The sequence below is a fragment of the Narcine bancroftii genome, chromosome 3, assembly GCF_036971445.1.
Source record: "Narcine bancroftii isolate sNarBan1 chromosome 3, sNarBan1.hap1, whole genome shotgun sequence".
Taxonomy (NCBI): Eukaryota; Metazoa; Chordata; class Chondrichthyes; order Torpediniformes; family Narcinidae; genus Narcine; species Narcine bancroftii.
Genome location: NC_091471.1, coordinates 303,005,561 through 303,030,370, shown reverse-complemented (window position 1 = coordinate 303,030,370; position 24,810 = coordinate 303,005,561). Strand labels below are relative to the sequence as shown.

The following is a 24,810-nucleotide window of genomic DNA, read 5'->3' as shown; positions in this document are numbered from 1 at the left end:
GTAGAGGCAGGGAGGTTCGAACATAGAACACTGCAGCACAGTACAAGCCTTTCAGCCCTCGATGTTGTGCCGACCCATATAATCCTTTAAAAAAGTACTAAACCCTCCCTCCCCCATAGCCCTTTATTTTTCTTCCATCCATGTGCCTGCCTATGAGTCTCTTAAATGCGCTTAATGTTTCAGCCTCCACCACCATCCCCGGCAAGGCATTCCAGGCACCCACAACTCTCTGAGTAAAAAAAATCCCTGATGTCTCCCCTAAACTTCCTTCCCTTCACTTTGTACACGTCCTCTGGTGTTTGCTATTCCTGCCCTGGGAAACAGCTAATGACTGTTCACCTTATCTACGCCTCTCAAAATCTTGTAGACCTCTATCTAGTCTCCTCTCATCCTTCTATGCTCCTTCTATTCCCAGCTCTGCTAACCTTTCCTCATAAGACTTATTTTACAATCCAAGCAGCATCCTGGTAAATCTCCTCTGCACCCTCCATAGTTTCCACATTCTTCCTATAATGGGGTGACCAGAAATGAACAGAATACTCTAAGTGTGGTCTTACCAGAGATTTGTAGAGTTGCAAAATTACCTCTCTAATTCTGAACTCAATCCCCCTATTAATGAAGCCCAGCATCCCACAGGCCTTCTTAACTTTCCTATCAACCTGTGGGGTGACCTTGAGGGATGCATAGATTTGGACCCCAAAGTCATCCACACTCGTAAGTATCCAACAATTAACCCTGTACTCAGCCTTCTGGTTTCCTCTTCCAAAATACATCACCTCGCACTTATCCGGATTGAACTCCATCTACCACTTCTCGGCCCAACTCTGCATCCTGTCTATATCCTCTTATATCCTTGACAAACCAGCTCCTCCAATCTTCATATCATCTGCAAACTTACTGATCCATCCTTCTGCCTCTTCATCCAAGTCATTTATAAAAAGCACAAAGAGCAGCGGTCTCAGAACAAATCCTTGTGGAACTCCACTAATCAGTGACCCCCCCCAAGGCAGAATATTTTCCTTCCACTACTTTCTCTGCTTTCTCCTGCAAGCCATTTTTAAAATCCACACTGCAAAGTTTCATGGATCCCTTGCCTCATGGCTTTCTGAATGAGTCTCTTGCTAAAATCCATATAAACTACCTCTATTGCCCTACCCTGTTCTCTTTCTTTTGTTACCTCCTCAAAAAAAAACTCAGTTAGGCTTGTGAGGCACAGCCTTCTCTTCACAAATTCATGCTGTCTATCCTTGAGTAGACTTTACTTCTCCAAATGCTCTTAGATCCTATCCTTAAGAATCCACTCCAACAGTTTGAACCCCGTTGATGTAAGACTCATCAGTCTGTATTTCCCAGGATTCTTCTCATTACCTTTTTTTAAACAAGGGGACTACGTTTGCCATTCTCCAATCCTCCAGCAACTCCCACATAGCCAAAGAATACTCAAAGATTATAGCTACTGCTCCAGCTATCACTTCCCACAGCAACCTGGGATATATCTCATCTGGTCCCAGGGACTTATCAATCTTGATGTTTTTAAGAATATCCAACCCTACCACTTCCTTAATCTCCACACTATCGAGCACACAGATCTGTTCTATTCTGACCTTCTCCTTGATCGAGGCTATTTTCTCTTGTGAATACTGAAGCAAAATATCCATTTTGGACCTCACCCACCTCCTCCACCTCCAGGAACATGTTGTTTCCTTTATCCTTTAGTGGCCCCACCTTCAATCTCGTCAACCATTTGTTCTTCATATTCATAGAGTGCTTTAGGTTTCTCCTTAATTTGACATGTCAAGGCCTCCTCATGCCCCCTTCAAGCTCTTTCCTGGCTACCATATACTTCTCATGAGCCCTTCCTGTTTCTTATATCTAATGTCTGGTTCCTTTTTCCTCTTGACCAGTTTCCTCACCTGCTTCATCAACCACGGTTCCCTTTTCCTAACATCCTTTCCTTGTCCCAGTGGGACAAACCTATCCTGAACCCAACACAGATGCTTTCATCCTTGAAACTCAGTTTCCAATTTACTCTCGCTAGTTCCTGTCTCCTTCCATATTTTAGCCCTTGGCCAATTAAACACTTTCCCATATTATCTGCTTTTATCCTTTTCCATGGCTATGCTAAAGCTCAGGGAGTTGTGGTCTCTCTCACCAAAATGCTTCCCTACCGAGAGGTCTGCCACCTGACCAGGTTCATTACCCAGTATTAGATCCTCATCAGCTGGTCACCTACTGTGTCAGCAATCCCTCTTGAACACACCTGACAAATTCAGCCCCATCTATCGCTCTTGCAGTCAGGAAATGCCAGTCAATATTAGGGAAGTTTAAATCACCCATAACTACAAACCTGTATTTCCTGCACCATTCCAAAATCAGCCTGCTTATCTGGTTCTTGGTGTCCCGAGGGCTATTTGGGGGCCTATAGACTACTCTTAATACAGTGATGCTTCCTTCCTATTTCTGACTTCCACCCACACTGTCTCAGTAGACACTCTCTCTGCAGCGTCCTCCCTTTCTATAGCCGTGATACTATCCCTGACCAGTAACTCTCCCTGCTCTCATATTATTCCTTTTAAAACACCTAAACTCTGGTAACTGCATCAGCCAATCCTGCCCTTCCTCCAGCCAAGTCTGTAACGGCCCTCCACATTGTAGTTCCATGTACTGATCCATGCTTTAAGTTCATCCACTTTATTCCTAATACTCCTAGCATTGAAATAGACACATTTCCACCCCTCTAAATGGCTACATTTATGCCTGCCCTTCCTCTCAAACTCAGAACACATAGCATCATTCTTTTAACCTTCTGCTCTATTTTCTGCACTCACAATCGTTTAAACCCTCCCCAACAGCTCCAGCAAACCTTCCCAGCAGGATATTGGTTCCTTTCCAGTTCAGATGCAGCCCTTTCTCTTTGTACAAGACAGACATTCCTCAGAAGAGATCCCTATGATCCACAAATCTGAACCCCTGCCCCCTGCATCAATTCTTCAGCTTCGCATTCATCTGCCACATCTTCCTATCCTACCCTCTCTGGCACATGGCACGGGCAGAAATCTTGAGATTACCACCCTTGAGGCTTTTTAACTTCTTACCTAACTTCCTATACTCTCTCTTCAGGACCTCATCATTACTTCTATCTATATTATTGGTCCCCACATAGACCACGCCATCTGGCTGCTCACGCTCTGCCTCCATAAGTCTGTGAACTTGACCCTGACCCTGGCACGCCACATACCATCCTGGAGCCTCAATCCTAACCGAGTCCCCAATCACCATAGCTCTCCTCCCCTCTCTCCTAAGCTGAGGACACTCAGCGGCAGTTATGTGACAACCACAATGTCCCTGGTAGATCATTCCCCCCAATCCCCCCAACAGTATCCAAACAGTATACTTATTTTCTGTCTATTCCCCTTCCCTCTCCGAACAGTCACCCAGTTACCATCCTCCTGTCATTTGTCGGTGACTGTTTCCCTAAAGCTCCTCTGCCTCCTGAATGATCCAGAGTTCATCCAGCTCCAACTCCCTAAATTGGTCTTCCAGGAGCTGCAGCTGGATGCACCTTTTGCAGGTGTAATCATCAGGGACAATTGTGCTGCCCCAGATTTCGCTGTCCTAGCTGGTGTCACCATTAACTCTTCCTAATTTAAATATAAAGATTTTACCTGGCCTTACCTTGCTTGGACAAGCTGGTTCTCAGCTCATCGAAGCCTCGTGAGCCAAAAACCTATAATTCCCACTCCTATACGGGGCCACTTACACAGTAGCCACTCTCCACTGGCTACTCCACTTGAGCTACCCCTCTTTTTATTTGTCACTGCCCCATATCTTTATTACTACTCCCACCAATGAATGTTCTATTTAACCCTTAACTTGCCCTCTGCTCACTTTTTAAATGCACTCACCTCAAGCTGGTTCCCGACACTCACAGCTCTCTCAAGTACCACACTCAACTGGCGAGTGAGACTAGAATTCAAGATTCATTCAGGGAGTAAATTTAGGATAGTGCAGTGAATCTGTGGAATTCTCTGCTCTTTTTTTAAATTTTTTTTAAATTTTTCACACTATCAACCATATTGATCAGGATACATACATTTTCCTTCTTAAATACATGCAGTGTCATTTTGTCCCCCCCCCACTTCCCTCCTCCCCTCCCTCCCCCCCTACCTCCCCTCCCATTTATTTAAAGTTCAGAATATAAGATACATTAAACCCATCAAACAATGTTGTCACTCAATAAAAATAAACAAGAAATTCCACTGAGTCAGTTCTTTTCATTCTCTTCTCCTTCTGTCATTTTAGGTGGTAGATGTCCACAGTAGGTTTTGTCTATTATGTTTCATGTATGGCTCCCATAGTTGTTCAAATATTGTAATGTTATTTCTTAAATTATAGGTTATTTTTTCTATATACCATTGTTGTATTCTCAAGTTATCTTCTAATTTCCAAGCTGACATAATACATTTTTTTGCTATAGCTAGGGCTATCATAACAAATCTTTTTTGTGCACCATCCAAATCGAGTCCAAATTCTTTGTTTTTTATATTACTTAGGAGGAAGATCTCTGGGTTTTTTGGTATATTGCTTTTTGTGATTTTATTTAATATCTGGTTTAGATCTTCCCAAAATTTTTTCACTTTCTCACATGTCCAAATTGTATGAATTGTTGTTCCCATTTCCTTTTTACAGCAAAAACATCTGTCAGATACTTTTTGGTCCCATTTATTTAACTTTTGAGGTGTAATGTATAGCCTGTGTATCCAGTTATATTGTATCATACGTAACCTCGTGTTTATTATATTTCTCATAGTTCCTGAGCATAACTTCTCCCATGTTTCATTCTTTATCTTTATGTTTAGATCTTGTTCCCATTTTTGTTTAGTTTTACCATTTGTTTCCTCATTCCCCTTTTCTTGTAGTTTAATATACATGTTTGTTACAAATATTTTGATTATCATTGTGTCTGAAATCACATATTCAAAATTACTTCCCTCTGGTAACCTCAGACTGCTTCCCAATTTGTCCTTCAAGTAGGATTTCAGTTGGTAGTATGCCAACACTGTATCGTGAGTTATATTATATTTATCCTTCATTTGTTCAAAGGATAATAATTTATTTCCCGAAAAACTATTTTCTATTCTTTTGATCCCTTTTTTCTCCCATTCTCTAAAGGAAAGGTTTTCTATTGTAAAAGGGATTAGCTGATTTTGCATCAGTATTAGTTTTGGTAGTTGGTAATTTGTTTTATTCCTTTCTACATGAATCTTCTTCCAAATGTTGAGCAGATGATGCAATACTGGAGAATTCCTACGTTGTACCAATTTTTCATCCCATTTATATAATATATGTTCAGGTATCTTCTCCCCTATTTTATCTAGTTCTAATCTAGTCCAATCTGGCTTTTCCCTTCTTTGATAAAAATCTGATAGGTATCTTAATTGTGCAGCTCTATAATAATTTTTTAAGTTTGGTAGTTGTAAGCCTCCTTGTTTATACCATTCTGTTAATTTATCTAGTGCTATCCTCGGTTTCCCCCCTTTCCATAAAAATTTCCTTATTATTTTCTTTAACTCCTTGAAGAATTTCTCTGTCAAGCGTATTTTGGAATGCCTGAAATAGGTATTGTATCCTTGGGAAAATGTTCATTTTAATACAGTTTATCCTTCCTATCAGTGTTAGTGGTAAGTCTTTCCAATGCTCTAAGTCGTCTTGTAATTTTTTCATTAGTGGATAATAATTGAGTTTATACAGATGGCCAAGGTTTTTATTTATTTGTATACCTAGGTATCGCATTGCTTGCGTTTGCCATCTGAATGGTGATTCTTTCTTAAATTTTGAGAAATCCGCATTATTCATTGGCATTGCTTCACTTTTATTTGTGTTTATCTTGTACCCCGATACTTCTCCATATTCCTTCAATTTCCTATGTAATTCCTTTATTGATATTTCTAGTTCTGCTAAGTATACTATAACGTCATCTGCAAATAAACTGATTTTATATTCCTTGTCTTTTATTTTTATCCCTTTTATTTTATTTTCTGTTCTTATCAGTTCTGCTAGTGGTTCTATGGCTAATGCGAACAATAAGGGAGATAGTGGGCATCCCTGCCTTGTTGATCTGCTTAAGTTAAATTGTTTTGATATATATCCATTTACTGTCTCTTTCGCCAATGACCCCTTACATAATGCTTTAATCCAATTAATATATTTCTCTGGTAAGCTGAATTTTTGTAGTACTTTGAATAAATAATTCCATTCTACTCTGTCAAAGGCCTTCTCTACGTCTAAAGCAACCACTACTGTTGGAGCTTTATTTCCTTCTACTGCTTGAATTAAGTTAATAAATTTACAGATATTGTCTGTTGTTCGTCTTTTTTTAATAAATCCAGTTTGGTCTAGATTTACTATTTTTGGTACATAGTCGGCTAATCTGTTTGCTAATAGTTTAGCTATTATCTTATAATCTGTGTTAAGTAAAGATATTGGTCTATATGACGCTGGTGCGAGTGGATCTTTCCCTGTCTTTGGTATTACTGTAATTATTGCTGTTTTGCATGAATCTGGTAAGCTTTGTGTTTTATCAATCTGGTTGATTACTTCCAGAAGGGGAGGAATTAACAAGTCTTTAAATGTTTTATAGAATTCTATTGGGAATCCATCCTCTCCTGGTGTTTTATTATTCGGTAGTTTTTTAAAAATTATCTCTTGTATTTCTTCCATTTCAAATGGTTCTGTTAATTTATTTTGTTCCTCTGTTTGTAATTTCGGTAGTTCAATTTTAGTTAAAAATTCATCTATTTTGTCTTCTTTCCCTTCGTTTTCAGTTTGATATAGTTGTTCGTAGAATTCTCTGGTTTTCATTAATCTCTGTTGGATTATATGTGACTTGTTTGTCTTTTTTCCTTAATGCCAATACCATTCTCTTTGTTTGTTCTGTCTTAAGCTGCCATGCTAGAATTTTGTGCGTTTTTTCTCCTAGTTCATAATATTTCTGTTTTGTCTTCATTATGTTCTTCTCCACCTTATATGTTTGTAGTGTTTCATATTTTATTTTTTTATCTGCCAATTCTCTTCTTTTAGTTGTGTCTTCCTTCATTGCTAATTCTTTTTCTATATTTGCTATTTCCCTTTCCAACTACTCTGTTTCCTGATTGTAGTCCTTCTTCATCTTAGTTACATAACTTATTATTTGTCCTCTGAACGCTTTCATTGCGTCCCATAGTATAAACTTATATTTCACTGATTCCGTATTTATTTCAAAGTACATTTTAATTTGTCGTTCAATGAATTCTCTAAAATCTTGCCTTTTAAGTAGCATGGAGTTTAATCTCCATCTATACATTCTTGGTGGGATATCCTCTAACTCTATTGTCAATAACAGGGGTGAGTGATCCGACAATAGTCTAGCTTTATATTCTGTTTTCCTAACTCTGTCTTGCATGCGAGCTGATAACAGGAATAGGTCTATTCTTGAGTATGTTTTAGGTCTACCCGAATAATATGAATATTCCTTTTCCTTTGGGTGTTGTTTCCTCCATATATCCAAAAGTTGCATTTCTTGCATCGATTTAATTATAAATTTGGTTACTTTGTTCTTTCTGTTAATTTTTTTTCCAGTTTTATCCATGTTTGAATCTAAATTAAGGTTGAAATCCCCTATTAGTATGTTCCCTTGCGTATCTGCTATCTTCAAAAAGATATCTTGCATAAATTTTTGATCTTCTTCATTAGGTGAATATACATTGAGTAAATTCCAAAACTCCGAATATATCTGACATTTTATCATTGCATATCTCCCTGCTGGATCTATTATTTCCTCTTCTATTTTGATTGGTACATTTTTACTGATTAATATAGCTACTCCTCTAGCTTTTGAATTATATGATGCTGCTGTTACATGTCCTATCCAATCTCTCTTTAATTTCTTGTGTTCCACTTCAGTTAAGTGTGTTTCTTGTACGAATGCTATATCAATTTTTTTCTTTTTTCAGTAAATTTAACAGTTTCTTCCTTTTGATTTGGTTATGTATTCCATTAATATTTAAAGTCATATAGTTCAACATAGCCATTTCATACTTTGTTTATCTTTCCTTTCCGTTTCCTCATCATCACCTTTCCTTCTTATCCATTTCTGCTTTCTTTTTTTGAACACTTTATAAGACAACATTTCTAAAACATAAAACATTTCCCTTATTCTCCTATCTAAGATTCCTTTAACCCCACTATCCCCTCCCCTTCCTGAGTTGCCCTTTGTCCCTTGTCGTGCAACCACATCTCCCCTCTCCATTTGGATTAGCGAATTCACTCACAAGCGTCAACTGATTTCACAGTGACCGTAACTCTTCCCCACCCAGCCCACCTCAGAAAAGATTTTAATCTTCATATATAACAAAGGTCACTCTCTTAATTCCCCCCATACTTCCTTTCTTCCCCTTCTTGGTTCTTACCTATATTCTATTTTATAATATATATATATATATAATCTAAAGATAAGCGTATACAGAGCTGTTGTCATACCCACACTCCTGTTCGGCTCCGAATCATGGGTCCTCTACCGGCACCACCTACGGCTCCTAGAATGCTTCCACCAGCGTTGTCTCCGCTCCATCCTCAACATCCATTGGAGCGCTTTCATCCCTAACGTCGAAGTACTCGAGATGGCAGAGGTCGACAGCATCGAGTCCACGCTGCTGAAGATCCAGCTGCGCTGGATGGGTCACGTCTCCAGAATGGAGGACCATCGCCTTCCCAAGATCGTGTTATATGGCGAGCTCTCCACTGGCCACCGTGACAGAGGTGCACCAAAGAAAAGGTACAAGGACTGCCTAAAGAAATCTCTTGGTGCCTGCCACATTGACCACCGCCAGTGGGCTGATAACGCCTCAAACCGTGCATCTTGGCGCCTCACAGTTTGGCGGGCAGCAACCTCCTTTGAAGAAGACCGCAGAGCCCACCTCACTGACAAAAGGCAAAGGAGGAAAAACCCAACACCCAACCCCAACCAACCAATTTTCCCCTGCAACCGCTGCAACCGTGTCTGGACTTGTCAGCCACAAACGAGCCTGCAGCTGACGTGGACTTTTTACCCCCTCCATAAATCTTCGTCCGCGAAACCAAGCCAAAGAAAGATATATATCTATATATATAGATATATATATATCTATATCTATATATATACCTACTTACACACATACATATAGTTTGTGGTCATTTTTGTTCTCGTTACATATCTTCCTCTCTCTGTCTGTTTTGTAGTTCTGCAAATTTTCTTGCTTCCTCCTGATCCAAGAATAGTCTGTTTTGCTGCCCTGGAATAACTATTTTAAGCACCGCTGGATACTTTAGCATAAATTTTATCCTTTTTTCCATAGGATCGTTTTTGCTGTATTAAACTCCTTCCTCTTCTTCAGGAGTTCAAAACTTATATGTGGATAGAAAAAAAATTTTTGACCTTTGTATTCCTGTGGTTTTTTGTCTTCTCTTATTTTCCTCATTGCTTTCTCCAATATATTTTCTCTTGTTGTATATCTTAAGAATTTTACTAGAATGGATCTTGGTTTTTGTTGTGATTGTGGTTTAGGGGCTAATGTTCTGTGTGCCCTTTCTATTTCCATTTCTTCCTGTAATTCTGGTCTTCCTAGGACCCTGGGGATCCATTCTTTTATAAATTCTCTCATATTCTTGCCTTCTTCATCTTCCTTAAGGCCCACTATCTTTATATTAGTTCTTCCATTATAATTTTCCATTATATCTATCTTTTGAGCTAACAGCTCTTGTGTCTCTTTAACTTTTTTATCAGATTCTTCTAATTTCTTTTTTAAGTCATCTACTTCCATTTCTACGGATGTTTCTCGTTCTTCCACCTTGTCTACTCTTTTTCCTATATCTGACATGATCATCTCTAATCTATTCATTTTTTCTTCTGTACTTTTTACTCTTCTTTTTATTTCACTGAATTCTTGTGATTGCCATTCTTTTACTGATTCCATATATTCTTTAAAAAATATATCCATGTACTTGCCCTTCCCTTCATCTTCCATTTCTCTGTGTTCTTCTTCTTCTGAGTCCACTCCAGGATCTGTGTCCTTTACCTCTGTCTCTTCTGGTTTTCTTGTTGGTTTATTTGTTTTATTTTGTTGGGTATTTTTGGTCTTCTTATTTTTACTAGAAGTGTCTTGATGCTGGTCTTCTTCCTCTGGGTTGGTCATCTGTTGTTTCTTTGATTTCTTTTTACTCTCTTCTTTCTTGTTCTCATTATTTTCTGTGTTTTCCTCTTGCTGCTTTGTTGTGGTTGTCAATTTCAGCCGTGGAAATCGACTCCTCAGCTGGTCCCCCCTCCCGTCAGTGTTCTTTTTGTCTTGCGCATCGCGCATGCGCGACTCCTCGCACATGCATGGTTGCGCAGTTTTGTTTGGCTCCATGAGCCATTTTGTAGTCCCGAGTTCGGGGCTTCAACTGACCTTAGGGAGCGGGCACCTCTCTCCGCGGCGGGCCTCCTCGGACAGGTAAGGCCTTCACCTTCTTCTTCCGACGTCCATTCTTCTTCTCTTCTTCCCGTTGCTTTTGGCTTTTTTTTTTTCGCTGCCATTTTCTCGACATCTTTACTTTCACTTTATTTTGGTTTTTGTGTTTGTGCCTTTGTTTTTTCACTGTCTTTTTTTTAACTTTTCTGGAGAGGGCTGGAGTTCCCCGACTGGCCACTATCTCCATCAAGTGACTCCTTGAATTCTCTGCTCAATGAAAGAGTAGAGGATGCCTCCTTCAATGTATTTAAGACACAGATCGAAGGTTAGTGCTGCAAGGTACAATAACAGAATGCACATGGTTGGCATATGTTAGCGCAACACTTTTACAATGCCAGCAATCGGGACTTGGGTTCGAATCCCGCGCTGTCTGTAAGGAGTTTGTATGTTCTCCCCGTGTCTGCGTGGGTTTTCCCCAGGGATTCTGGTTTCCTCCCACCGTTCGAAATGTACCAGGGTTATAGGTAAATTGGGGGGCACTGGCTTGTTGGTCAAAATGGCCTGTTACTGTGATGTATGTCTAAATTTTAAAAATCTATTATGACACAATGAATGTTAAGACTTGGCCTGGTTTTGTTTTGTGTCAATATGAATATGACACTATGAATGTGAAAGACCTTGCACTGTGGATTTATATTTTGTGAATGGTCTATTTTGAAATTAATTATTAAAAAAACCCTCAATTTCCTTTCCACAATATTGTCTGATTTACTGAGTGTTTCCAGCAATTTCTGCTTTAATATCAGGTTTCCTGTATCTGAAATGCTTTGCTTCTCAAGTAGCAGGGAACTCTTGGGCTGAACGGTCTGTTCCTGGTCTAAATCCTTAAAAATTCTTTTAGATCAGCGGCTGAATATTTCCATTCTGTATATCGCTTATTTTCTTGCTACTTCGCCCTCTTCCTGTTTCTGGGAGTTGTATCCCCTTTGGGACTATTTTTAATATTTCTCTTCCATTTATTCCAAAATCTATTTCAATTTTGGGAAACAAATTATCAACCAATATCCACAAAAACTAATGAAGATCCACAGCTACCTTGTCCACACCTCTTCCTTCCATCTCCTGCAAGACTCCATCTATTCCTTTCAGTTTTTCCATCTCTGCAGCACTTTTTCAGTACTCAGGCACCAAAATTCTTACTTTCTGCATCCAGTTACTTAATTTTTTTTCAAAAACTACAAAAGCACATATAATTGAAGAGAGACACATACAAAAGTTAGATAATTAATATTCAATTATCTTAGTGAAAAAAGTGTCTTTGTAATATTGCAGACAGTCCTTTTGTGGTAAAACATGAAAATCTGTAGACACCGTGGTTGAAGTAAAAACACAACACTGGTAAACTCAGCAGGTCAAACAGTGTCCTTTATATAGCAAAGGTAAAGATACATTACCAATGTTTCGGGTTTTAGCCCTTCATGATTAGCATCCAGCGCTCCCGCAGCTTCTGGAGCTGCCCATACTCCTGTTCGATCCATCAGCAACCCGAGTTCCAGATCCAAACCTTCTACGCAATTAGGAAGTCTGCATTGCTGAGGCTCTTCAGGAGCCCTTCTTGCCCTAACGTGGTCATCTGCTGTTCTTGCTCTATGCAGCTTAGTACAACCTACAAAACATCTCAAAAAAATTATAAAAAGTCTTCTGGGGAAGTAGTGGGTTTATCAACATTCAACTTCCAAATACCACCAAAAATTGAATGCAGTAAAACATCAATAATCTCAGCATCTGGTTCAGGCTTCCTTGAAACTCACTGGAACCCTCAGCTCCTTTGATTCCTTTAAACTAGAAAGCCTGCTCTAATACTGTGCAATATTTCTTTTGAAAGTGAATTTAAAATAATTGTTGGGGTACTTGTAGGAGTCGTGTCCAAAGGTCTGGAAAATCTGACAGTCTCCAGAGCAGCCAGTCTCAAAAGGGGTCCCTGGGAGCCACAGCACATTTAAAGGGGGGGGGGGGGGAAGAAATTGGATGAAATCGAATTTTTTTTAAATATATGTAGTTGATAGAAGTATGGAAGTATGGAAGAAACCAACTAAACATGACTGCTTCACAAGGAAGGGGACCCATAAGCTTTCAGAAATGTCTTGGGGTTATAATCAAAGATTGAAAATGGCTGGTCTAGAGCATGCAATTAAAGTTTTACTATAATAATTTTGTTTGTGGAATCCGGTGAATTGCATTGACACTCAAAACAAAGCTTTTCACTGTATATCTGCATATGACCATAAACAGTTCAATTCAAACTGGGCCTGAACTCATTTACATGACTTGTGGTCAGGGACCTGCACAGCTGGGGGGCGCTGCTGGAGACTGGCTCATGGGAACCAAGCTTCAGAGCCAGGATTCAAGAGGGTGCTGAGGGCAAGAAAGGCTTCCTGATCGTGTCAAGAGGTTTGGATCTGAAACTTGGGTTGCCAATGGATCGAACAGGAGTCTGTGCGGCTGCAGACTACGGGACTGCTGGAGTGAATCCAGACACTCAGCGACTCTGAAGGGACTCTCTTTTGCTTCTCTTTCTTCTGTTGTTAGGGATGCCGGGCAATGCCTTACAGCAGACAAAGTATGCCATGTATGTAATATTTTTAATCTATTATTTTGTGACAATGAAAGGAACCTTGAATATTACTTGAGTGCTGTGGAGTACTCAGGTATTCTGAGAAGGGCAAAATGCAAATACAAAGATATATCATCTGACAGTATATAATGGTACATGGAGACAAGACTCTACAAATGATGGAATCAAGCAAAAACAATCTGCTGGAGAAACTCAAGTCAGCCACCATCAAGGGAGGGAGGCGAAGAGTGGAAGGAATTGTCAATGTCTCGAGTTAAAACCCTTCATGAGGGAATAATGGGAAGGTTTCCAAACTCTACCACATTTATATCAAGTAAGAACCAACTGGATGGTGGGGAGCTGGCTGATGGGGAGCTGGCTGATGGGGAGCTGGCTGATGGAGGACCACATCTCCATCGGGCACACAAAACTCAAAACGGTCAACCATAACATAACATAACAATTACAGCACGGAAACAGGCCATTAGGCCCTTCTAGTCCGCACCGAACCAAACACCCCTTTCTAGTCCCACCTCCCTGCACAATGCCCATAACCCTCCATCTTCTTCTCATCCATATACCTGTCCAACCTTTTCTTAAATAATACAATTGACTCCGCCGCCACTATTTCTCCCAGAAGATCATTCCACACGGCTACCACTCACTGAGTAAAGAAGTTCCCCCTCATGTTACCTCTAAACCTCTGCCCCTTAATTAACTCATGTCCTCTTGTCTATCCACATCCACTCTGTCTATCCCTTTCATAATCTTAAATACTTCTATCAAATCCCCTCTCAACCTTCTACGTTCCAAAGAATAAAGACCCAATCTGCCCAATCTCTCCCCATACTCCAGATGCTTAAACCCAGGCAACATTCTGGTAAACCTTCTCTGCACTCTCTCCACTCTGTTTATATCCTTCCTATAATTAGGCGACCAGAACTGCACACAGAACTCCAAATTAGGCCGCACCAACGTCTTATACAATCTCAACATCACCTCCCAACTCCTATATTCCATGCAATGATTGATAAAGGCCAGCATACTAAAAGCCTTCTTCACCACCCTATTCACGTGAGTTTCTACCTTCAGGGAATGATGTACCGTCACTCCTAAATCTTTCTGCTCTTCTGTATTCCTCAATGCTCTCCCATTTACCACGTATGTCCTATTCTGATTCTTCTTACCAAAATGAAGCACCTCACACTTAACAGCATTAAATTCCATCTGCCATTTTTCAGCCCACTTTTCTAAGCAGCCCAAATCCCTCTGCAATCCTTGAAAACTTTCTTCATTATCCACTATTCCACCTATCTTAGTATCGTCTGCATATTTACTAATCCAATTCACCACCCCATCATCTAGATCATTAATGTATATAACGAACAACAATGGGCCCAGTACAGATCCTTGAGGCACACCACTGGTCAACGGCCTCCAACCTGACAGACAATTATCCACTACCACTCTTTGGCCTCTCCCTTTCAGCCAATGTTCAATCCATTTGACTATCTTAAAATTTATACCTAAAGACTGCACCTTCCTAACTAACCTTCCATGTGGTACCTTATCGAAGGCCTTACTGAAGTCCATGTAGACAACATCCACTGCGCTACCCACATCCACATTCCTAGTCACCGCTTCAAAAAATTCAATCAGATTGGTCAAATATGAAACATGACCTTCCTCCCACAAATCCATGTTGAGTGCTCCTGATCAGACCCTGTCTATCCAGATGTTTATAAGTACTATCTCCAGTTTACCTATCTTGGCTGCACCATTTCATCAGATGCAAGGATCGACAACGAGATAGACAACAGACTCGCCAAGGCAAAGAGCGCCTTTGGAAGACTACACAAAAGAGTCTGGAAAAACAACCAACTGAAAAACCTCACAAAGATAAGCGTATACAGAGCCGTTGTCATACCCACACTCCTGTTCGGCTCCGAATCATGGGTCCTCTACCGGCATCACCTACGGCTCCTAGAACGCTTCCACCAGCGTTGTCTCCGCTCCATCCTCAACATTCATTAGAGCGACTTCATCCCTAACATTGAAGTACTCTAGATGGCAGAGGCCGACAGCATCGAATCCACGCTGCTGAAGGTCCAACTGCGCTGGGTAGGTCACGTCTCCAGAATGGAGGACCATCGCCTTCCCAAGATCGTGTTATATGGCGAGCTCTCCACTGGCCACCGTGACAGAGGTGCACCAAAGAAGAGGTACAAGGACTGCCTAAAGAAATCTCTTGGTGCCTGCCACATTGACCACCGCCAGTGGGTTGATATCGCCTCAAACCGTGCATCTTGGCGCCTCACAGTTCGGCGGGCAGCAACCTCCTTTGAAGAAGACCGCAGAGCCCACCTCACTGACAAAAGACAAAGGAGGAAAAACCCAACACCCAACCAACCAATTTTCCCCTGTAACCGTGTCTGCCTGTCCCGCATCGGACTTGTCAGCCACAAACGAGCCTGCAGCTGACATGGACACTTTACCCCCTCCATAAATCTTCGTCCGCGAAGCCAAGCCAAAGAAAAGAACCAACTGGAGCCTTGATAATCAAACTAGCATAAATGTACTGATGTAAAAAGGTTGTGAATATATAAGCACAGGCATTGAAAGTGAATTATGCAGAAATTACAATTTTTAAAAATATTTTATTTTAACAAACTTGTGAAACAACTTTTTGGGTTCCATCTGTCATCTTTGCCAATTATTTATTTTATTGCATATTCTTTATTGTAAACATGCACACAATAATGTCAAGTGAGAATTTGAAGCAATTTTGTACACAGACATGAGTAATTATTTTTTTTTTTTTAAATCACAAAAATAATAAGTAGGAGTTAAAACATCAAATCCCTGGGACTGATGTGTATGTTGAGATCAAGCTTTAATCAGAAACCTGGTGAACTCTCTCCTATCAAGGATTCAGTCTGTACGTTATTGTACACCAGCCACTACCAATAGCTCCAAAAATAAACTCAAACGTTTTTCAAAAGCCATTAATAAATGATACATGTTCTAAATGGTTGAATGCTCAGTTGCACTCAGTACTGACTTTCCAGTGCCAAAGATGATGATTTAATAACAATACCTCATCCAAACATATGTATTTCTTAAAATTGTTTTTATTTTCTGATCCAACATACACAGACCAATTTTTGTTTCCCCACCATCTCCTCCAAGGGGCTATTAGATTATCATGAACAATGTACTTCTGTATTCCAGAATAAAGTTAGAGACACAAAAATGAGATTATATACATAAAATTACACTGTGGTTCTATGTCACCATCGAGTAAGAGGACAGCATTGCAGTACCACTAATGGCCACCAAAGGCGCTGATGGAAACAAATTCAAATCCATAGTTCTGCAAATTGTAAAGTGCATGTTAATAGACCATATTACAGCTCAAAAATTCTACTTGGTCATGAAAACAAATGGAGTTGCTGCATTTCCTGATTTGTTACACTTTTCAAAATTACTCCATTTCCAGAACCTCCAGGATATCTCTGGACTGTAATTAAATCTTTTATAACATATTCAAGTGCTTCAGAGAGCTGCAGTCAATCAACACAGAAATACATAACTCTACAGCAAATTGAATCATACTACTTACTGCAGAGTCTTTGCTGGATTTGTATAGCGAGCGGTTAAAAACAGTTGCCCAGTAAAGATAATAACATTGGTATTTTGATTTTAAACATGGAAAAAACATTTTGTTTAAATTTAAGGACAACATGCTTGTAAGGCTTGGGCTATATTGTCCTTTTATTTCTTCTAGGAATGTGCAGATATTTGTATTTCAGTTTGCAACAAAATGCCTTTCTTCCTTAATTGTAAACTCCATCAAAGATTTCAAATATTCTCCTTTTGGGAACCTTTACTGATGTAATCATTCATATACAGCTACCATCCCACACTTTCACTGCAGATTTAATGAAACTGTTGTAGATATCTCGACAAAATAGGCTCCCAAGGCTTAAGTGAGAACACATAAAAGGTTTACTTATCATTTTATACATTCACTCTACAGTATCTAAGATTCTAGGTACTCATTTTATAAATGTACATGATATTTGCTTGCAAATTTTGACAGGCAGTTTCTACAATAAAATTAGCAATACATTCAGTCTAAATAAGCAAAGAAATATCTTTAAATAATGCCACAACTTATGTATTGGTTGATAAAAAGGCCACAACAATGTTGCTGTTCTGCAAGCCTTCAAGTTTCAGTGCATCACCAGGGGATAAACGTTCCAGTTTTTGAAATATACAAAGTTCAACTGCACTAAATGGGCCATTTCAATAGTTTAAAGTGCATGCAGTATTTCCATATTCTCAAGTAAATGACACACGAGAAGTCATCACAACTAAGTTGCTTTCTGACTTTGAAGTGGCAAAACCTTACGATTTCCAAAGCAACCTGCTAGCCAACTGACTTACGTGTTTGAGCTGCATCACCTAGTTAATTGTAAAGTACCTATCTTTAGACCTTCAATTCTTCATTACAATCCTGGAATAAGCAAATACTTTTGATTAATATTGTTTTTCAAATATGTGTATTTGCTTGTGGTTTGAAATTTAGTAGGAAATATATTATTATGAAACACAGGAAATTTTTCCTGATGTGGCTGTTTTAAATGTGCCCCATGTTTAAAGGATGGCTCATAATTACACTAGTATTAAGGTATTAGGGAGGAAAAAAGGCTTTAGCCACTTCTTACTAATAAGAGTACTTTTTAAAAAAAATCTCACCCAGGTTAGATTATTTATTTTGAAGATTTTATTACATAGAGGGAAATCTGATGCTTGCATTACTTCAATAACATTTAAGTCTTTGATCCTGAGTAAATGTTAAATAATCTTTAAAACAAAATGAAACCATGATCACAAAGAAAATTTTCTGTATGACAGATCACAGTAACATCCACAAGAAGCTAAAGTTCAATACTTCATGTAAAAACAATCCTAAGATATTTAAGTGCAATTACATTTCTGCACCAAATGGTTTGTATCATGAATTAATATTGAGGCAAGTTTCTTTTGCAGATATTAAAAAAAGACTAATTTTTCAGCTGAAGATGCTTCTAGGGCAACAGGCATTGAAAGTGAATTATGCAGAAATTACAATTTCTTTTTAATGTTTTATTTTAACAAATTTGTGAAACAACTTTTTGGGTTCCATCTATCTGTGGTTATTGATTCCAACAAGTTGCCTGTCTTTTTTCATCTATCAGATTAAATATGGAAATTCTGCAGATGGAATGGCCGTTTTGTACTCAAGGGTGTATACAGGATAAATAGAAAATACTGTTAAATGTTATTTGCAAAGGCAAGATTTGAATTTCACATGGCCACAACTCCAGTCCCATAGAGAAATGGTTGGCCAATTAGCACCTTTGTGTTTTCCAGCCTTGAGTATAACTTTAAGTAAAAATTATGAATTCCAATGTGTTGGTTAAAAAAATATTTTTTGAATACTTTCATTAAAATCCAACAATGTTATGTAAAAGCTGTGTCCATCAAGAGCACACAGAAGTAGATAAGGAACAAAAATCAAGATGCAAATTTTTCAAAATCTTTCCAAATATAATTAAATAGGAAGGCTAAAGTTTTAGCACATTTAAAAAAAAACACACTTTAGTGCAGCCATTCTCAATTTTTTTTATCCTGGCTATGCCCCTCTCCTCCAGACTCTGCTCTGTTTATGGGCCCCCTTCCCTATGAAGCAGTCAACTCATCACCCTTCACTGAAATTCAGGATGAGCTGCTCTACACTTTTCAATATATCAAGCTGAAACTTAATTGCCAAATTGACAGAAGCCAAAATGTATTTAATATTCCAGATATTGAATGACAATCCCTGAATGCAAATGCAAAAAAACCCTTTCATTTGGAAAACCATGCTGTACATATTTGCTTTAATTACACAGTATGTTTCTGATTAACTAAAAACTGATCAACCAAAATTCCGAATATCTAAAAGTTCTTTTGGGTAAGACATGACATCTCAATAAAGTGTGGCTACAGGAGTCTGTTTTACAAAGGAGACATTTGCCCACAGGTTACACATTGAAGGAAAGGATAGCATATTTTTTTTTTGCTTCGAGTTACTGCAACTTTGTGATACATTGCATTGTGGTATTCTCAGAATTTGAACTGAACACCAAGCTCTCTCCCCGCTCACCTGCCTGAGCAGCGCACTCTCCCTGCTTGCCCAAGCCTCTCAGTCTTTTAGGATAGCTGAAATTCAGCTGAAGGACAATCCCTGTGCAATCTCCTACCACTTACAGGTGAGGTGAGACCTTGGGCTCCCGGACAGGAGTGGCGACGGTGGTGGGAAGGTGTCAGGGATCGGCGACAACTGATACAAGTATTCTCCTGATGCTTTAGAGAAAATTCCCGAATATCTTAAAATTCTGCTTAGCTGAGATAGGTCCAGTTTCAAGCATTTTGGATAATCGGAAACATACTGCATTTTACTCAGAAACCATTACTTTTTTTTTTAAAAAAAAGCATTTTGAAACATTCAGGTAAATTCCCGAGAACTGGACCACATGCAACAGACTATGTAACTTGAGTAATAGTTTAAAGGAGCTTTTCCACTGAACCTGTTAGGAATATGCAATTTACAAAATATTAAAGGAGAGTAAGAGCTGAACAGCTCAAGCTTTCTAGCTGTATTTTGTTGCTGACAACCACTTATTTTCTAATAAATTTCACTGAACATTTCCTGTTTACAGATCTGGATTTTGTCCTTGATCATTAGTGTCTCAAATAACCAATGGTTCTGCTGAGTAATGTGTTATACACTTATTTGATGTTCTCCTCATATGTAGTGTTATGTCTTTGGCCTTAACCAGAATCTAGGCCCTTCTTCATTGTAATAATGTCAATGATCTTTAAACTGAAACTTCAAGGCTTAAACACTCAGCTTTGTTATAGCCTTAGTTGTACAAGTGCATTTCACACATCATTAAGCAAAACATTTGCTTAGAATTGGCACCACAATATCAATACTCCTACGTTCCGTGACAATACAGAGGTGAGGAGAAGAAGAAATGAAAGTAAGCTTTTTATATATATATAGTGTCAGCCAATAACATTTTAAAATAAAGCAAAATGTTCAAAACTAGTGCCTAAGATTAGGCACATTGCTGATCTTTTCAAATATACAGTAGCATACTATCAGTTTGTACTGAGAGACCAACCAAGGCCCACTGAGCTTGACTACGTATAAAAGATAATCTCTGGGACTTGCCCGTCCTCTACAGATGTTCCATTATTATTTCCCGCAGCATAACAGAAAGTGAAGACTGTTTTAGTGCCTGTTGTGGGAGATTCGTGGATGACTTTCCGAAGTCCTTTGGTTCCATAATGTGAATCTGGTCCCTAGATACAGAGAAATGATCTTTCATGGATCAAGCAATAACACATTATATTCTGAAGAACAATGAGATTTATTTATACAATGGAATGGAATTTTTGAAAAAATAGTCAAAAAATGAGCAGGAGGCTATATCACCAGCTAGACTGATTCATAGTACAGTGATCTCCAATCCGTTTAATAAATTAACAAAAGAGCATTTTCTATGGGATGATTCAAGGTGGAGGGAAGTGCAGGTTAAATGCATAGAGACAAGCACTTTTCACCTGGGCAAGTTGACAAAAAAAGACTACAACACCACTGATGGCTTGTTCAGAAAACATATCTTTGAAATGCTGAACAGTGACCTAGATCAACCGTTCTCAACAATTTGGGGTGGTGGTGGGGTGGGGGGAGGTACAGCACACATAACTAAAAGCCTGCTTTTCTTTTCACCCCTTGTAACTTTTTTTTCCCATGTAGTCGATAGGAGAGAAGTGCAGAGAAACCCAAAACTTGACTACTTCCAAGGGAAAGGAGAGTTCTGGGGGGAGGGTGAGAGTTGAAGAAAGGTTGAGAATGGTTGGTCTAGATATACTATTTGCAAAGGTTCCAAGAGCAAGGAAATTGAAATTTACCTTTTAAAAGCAAGCCAGAAAAAAACAGCTAAAAATACCGAGAACATTCTCAAAATATACATACATTTAACCACTGTATGCACGATACATAAAGGAAATTATGTCATCATAACTAAACTGAAGCGATATTCTTTATAATAAAAATTCATACTATATTGTTTGTGGTCCTAATTTTTAATGATAATTTTTGCTGATAAACATGCATCACCTTTCAATTATTTAATTGCCAACTTTATAAATAATAATCCACTGCTGCTTTGTAAGAATTGACGTCAAAAGCAAATCAATAGACATACCTTCAATGTAGTACTTGCAGTATAATTGACATTAGGCAAAATCTCCACAGGTTCCTTGAACATAACCCTGAAAGTGTTGGATGATCCATCACAGCTAAAACCAGTGTCATTCTGTCCCAGAATTGTGTTACTGTCGGTATGGATAACCTAAAAATGCAACATACCACAAAAGGTAGACCTTTACAATTGCCATCGGACAACATTTGTAAATTTGCACATCACAGAAAAAAGAATGAATTACCAAATGCATGATCTAAATTTTTGTCATCAACAAAATGACTGAAGAGCAAAATAAGCCTCAAATGTTAAATGCAGACAAGTAACAAAGAACACTTCATTCATTCAGCAATTGACAATAGTAACACATTATATTCTGAAGAACAATGACATTTATACAATGGAATGGGCAAGAAACTTAGCTATTCAAAACAAATTTACAGATAAGAGAGATTGGTGCTTTATTTTTGTTCTTTCCTTCACTCTTTTCCAGTTTACAACTGTATACTTTTTTTTTAGTATTAATGTTTGCAATTAGTTTCTGCCACAATTAAAAAGCCCACTTACGATAGTTCCGAACCCATCCTCCCCCCCAAGCAGCCAGAATATAAATTGCTTTGTGTAACATCTAATCGTATCAGAATGTCACATGTTTCATTTTACTATGATAGATGCAGACTCAATATTACAAAAACAGCTCCTTCGCCACCACCATCAGATTTCTGAACAGACAATGAACCTGTGCACACTTTTTCTCTTTTTTGCACTAATCATTTTTTAAAAATCTTGTATTTACGGAATTGTGATTTATAGAACATAGAACACTACAGCACAGTACATTGTGCTGACCTATATATTCCTACCAAAATAAAACTAAACCCTTTCTACCTGGTAACCCTTTCTTTTTCTTTCACCACTTCTCATCCTTCTAAAGTCCTAGCTCCCTTAACCTTGCCTCATAAAACTAATTTTCCAATCCAGGCAACATGATGGTAAATCTCTTCAGCACTCTCTCTACAGATTCCACATCCAGAAATGAATACAATATTCCAAGTCTGCTCTCACCAAAGATTTGTTGTATTGCAATATGACCTCTTGTCTCTTGAACTCAATTCCTCAACTAATGAAGCCCAGCATCCCATAGGCCTTCTTAACTATCCCATCAACCTGCACAACAACCTTAAAAGATGTACAGATTTGAATCCCAAGGTCCCTCAGTTCTTCCATGCTGTACTCAGCCTTCAGGTTTGATCTTCCAAAAGGCATCACCTCAGTTATGCAGATTGAACTCTATCTTTGCTACTTTTCTGCCCAACTCTGTTTCCCTTCTATATCCTTTTGTAACCCACAACCTTCAACACTATCTACAACTTCTTCAACCTTTGTATCATCTGCAAACTTACTGACCCATCCTTTAACTTCTTCATTCATTACAAAGAGCAAGGGACCCAGAACAGATCCCCGTGGAACTCCACTAGTCACCGACCTCCAGGCAGACTACTTTCTGTCGACTACTACTCTATACTTTCAACAGACAAACAAATTCTGAATTCACACAGCCAAGGGCCCATTGATCCCATGCCTCACGACTTTCTGAACGAGTCTCCCATGAGGGACCTTGTCAAATGCCTCGTTAAAATCCATGTACACCGCATCTACCACCCTACCTTCATCAATTTCATAGAAACATAGAAGATAGGAGCAGGAGTAGGTCATTCGACCCTTCGAGCCTGCTAAGCCATTCAACGAGATCATGGCTGATCTTAAAGTTCAGTACCCCGTCCCCTCCTTCTCTACGTAACCTTTAATACCCTTATACTGAAGAAATAGATCTAGTTCCCTCTTAAATATATTTAATGAACCTGCCTCTACTGCCCTCTGTGGCAATGAATTCCACAGATTCACCACCCTCTGGGTCAAGAAATTCCTCCTCATCTCGGTCCTAAATGGTTTGCCTATTATCCTCAAACCATGGCCCCGGGTTCTGGATTTTCCCGTCATTGGAAACATCCCATCTGCATCCATTCTGTCCAGTCCTGCCAGAATTTTATAGGTCTCTATGAGATCCCCTCTCAATCTTCGAAACTCCAGCGAGTACAATCCCAATTTGCGCAATCTTTCCTCATGTCATTCCTGCCATTCCAGGTGAATCGCCTCTGCACTCCCTCCATTGCAAGAACATCCTTCCTTAGATAAGGTGACCAAAACTGCACACAATACTCCAGGTGGGGTCTCACCAAGGCCCTGTACAGCTGCAGTAAGGTATCCTTGTTCCTATACTCAAACCCTCTTGACATGAAGGCCAACATACCATTTGCCTTTTTAACCGGCTGCTGTACCTGCAAGCTCACCTTCAGAGACTGGTGTACAAGTACCCCTAGGTCTCTCTGCACTTCTCCATCTCTTAATCTATTGCCATTCAAATAGTAATCTGCCCTCCGGTTTGTATTACCAAAGTGGATAACCTCACATTTATCCACATTGTAGTGCATTTGCCATGTATCTGCCCAGTCCCTCAATTTATCCAAATCACACTGGAGCTTCCTGACCCCCTCTTCCGTGCACACCCCTCCTAGCTTAGTGTCATCTGCAAATTTGGAGATATTACATCCAATCCCCTCATCCAGATCATTAATGTAAATTGTGAACAGCTGGGGTCCCAGTACAGATCCCTGTGGCACCCCACTGGTCACCGCCTGCCACTCAGAAAACGAGCCATTTATCCCAACTCTCTGTCTTCTACCTGCCAGCCAGTTCTCAATCCACATCAATACTTTGCCCCCAATCCCATGAGCCTTGATTTTGGAAGCCAGTCGTTTATGCGGGACCTTATCGAAGGCCTTTTGGAAGTCCAGGTACACCACATCTACTGGCTCTCCCTCATCTATTTTACCTGTCACCATCTCAAAGAATTCCAATAGATTTGTCAAGCACGATTTACCTTTTGTAAATCCATGTTGACTCCGTCCGATCCCTTCTCTGCTAGTCATATGCTCCGCTATTACATCCTTAATAATGGATTCCATCATTTTGCCCACTACTGATGTAAGGCTCACCGGCCTATAATTCCCCGCTTTTTCTCTACCCCCCTTTTTAAATAGTGGGGTAACATTAGCTACCCTCCAATCCATGGGTACTGATCCTGAGTCTATCGAGTTCTGGAAAATAATTCTTAAAGCATCTGCTATCTGAATGGCCACTTCCTTAAGTACCCTAGGATGTAGATTATCAGGCCCTTGGGATTTATCTGCCTTCAATCCCATCAATTTCCCCAAGACCATGTCCTGAGAGATAGTGATTTCTTTCAGTTCCTCCCTTGCATTAGTCTCTATGTTTCCCATCATCCTTGGGAGGTTATTTGTATCCTCTCTTGTAAAAACAGAATTAAAGTAAGAATTTAATTGGTCTGCCATTTCCTTATTCCCTATTA

The 24,810-nt window shown here is 39.3% G+C and overlaps 2 protein-coding genes across 6 annotated transcripts in view; one reads left to right on the top strand and one right to left on the bottom strand.

Annotated features, from left to right (window-relative positions):
* unc93b1 (unc-93 homolog B1, TLR signaling regulator) overlaps positions 1-24,810 on the top strand; it is a 54,165-nt gene that overhangs the window by 20,415 nt on the left and 8,940 nt on the right. The window lies entirely within an intron of this gene.
* The window catches only part of LOC138759011 (BTB/POZ domain-containing protein 2), a 43,298-nt gene continuing 34,678 nt past the window's right edge, over positions 16,191-24,810 (bottom strand). For all 5 annotated transcript variants that reach the window (XM_069928777.1, XM_069928775.1, XM_069928776.1 and 2 more), the window contains 2 exons: positions 21,384-21,530; positions 16,191-20,475 (listed from right to left, as the gene is read on the bottom strand). In XM_069928777.1, the coding sequence (XP_069784878.1) occupies positions 20,314-20,475; positions 21,384-21,530 (309 nt within the window). In that variant the 3' untranslated portion in view covers positions 16,191-20,313. The remainder of the gene's footprint in view (positions 20,476-21,383; positions 21,531-24,810) is intronic.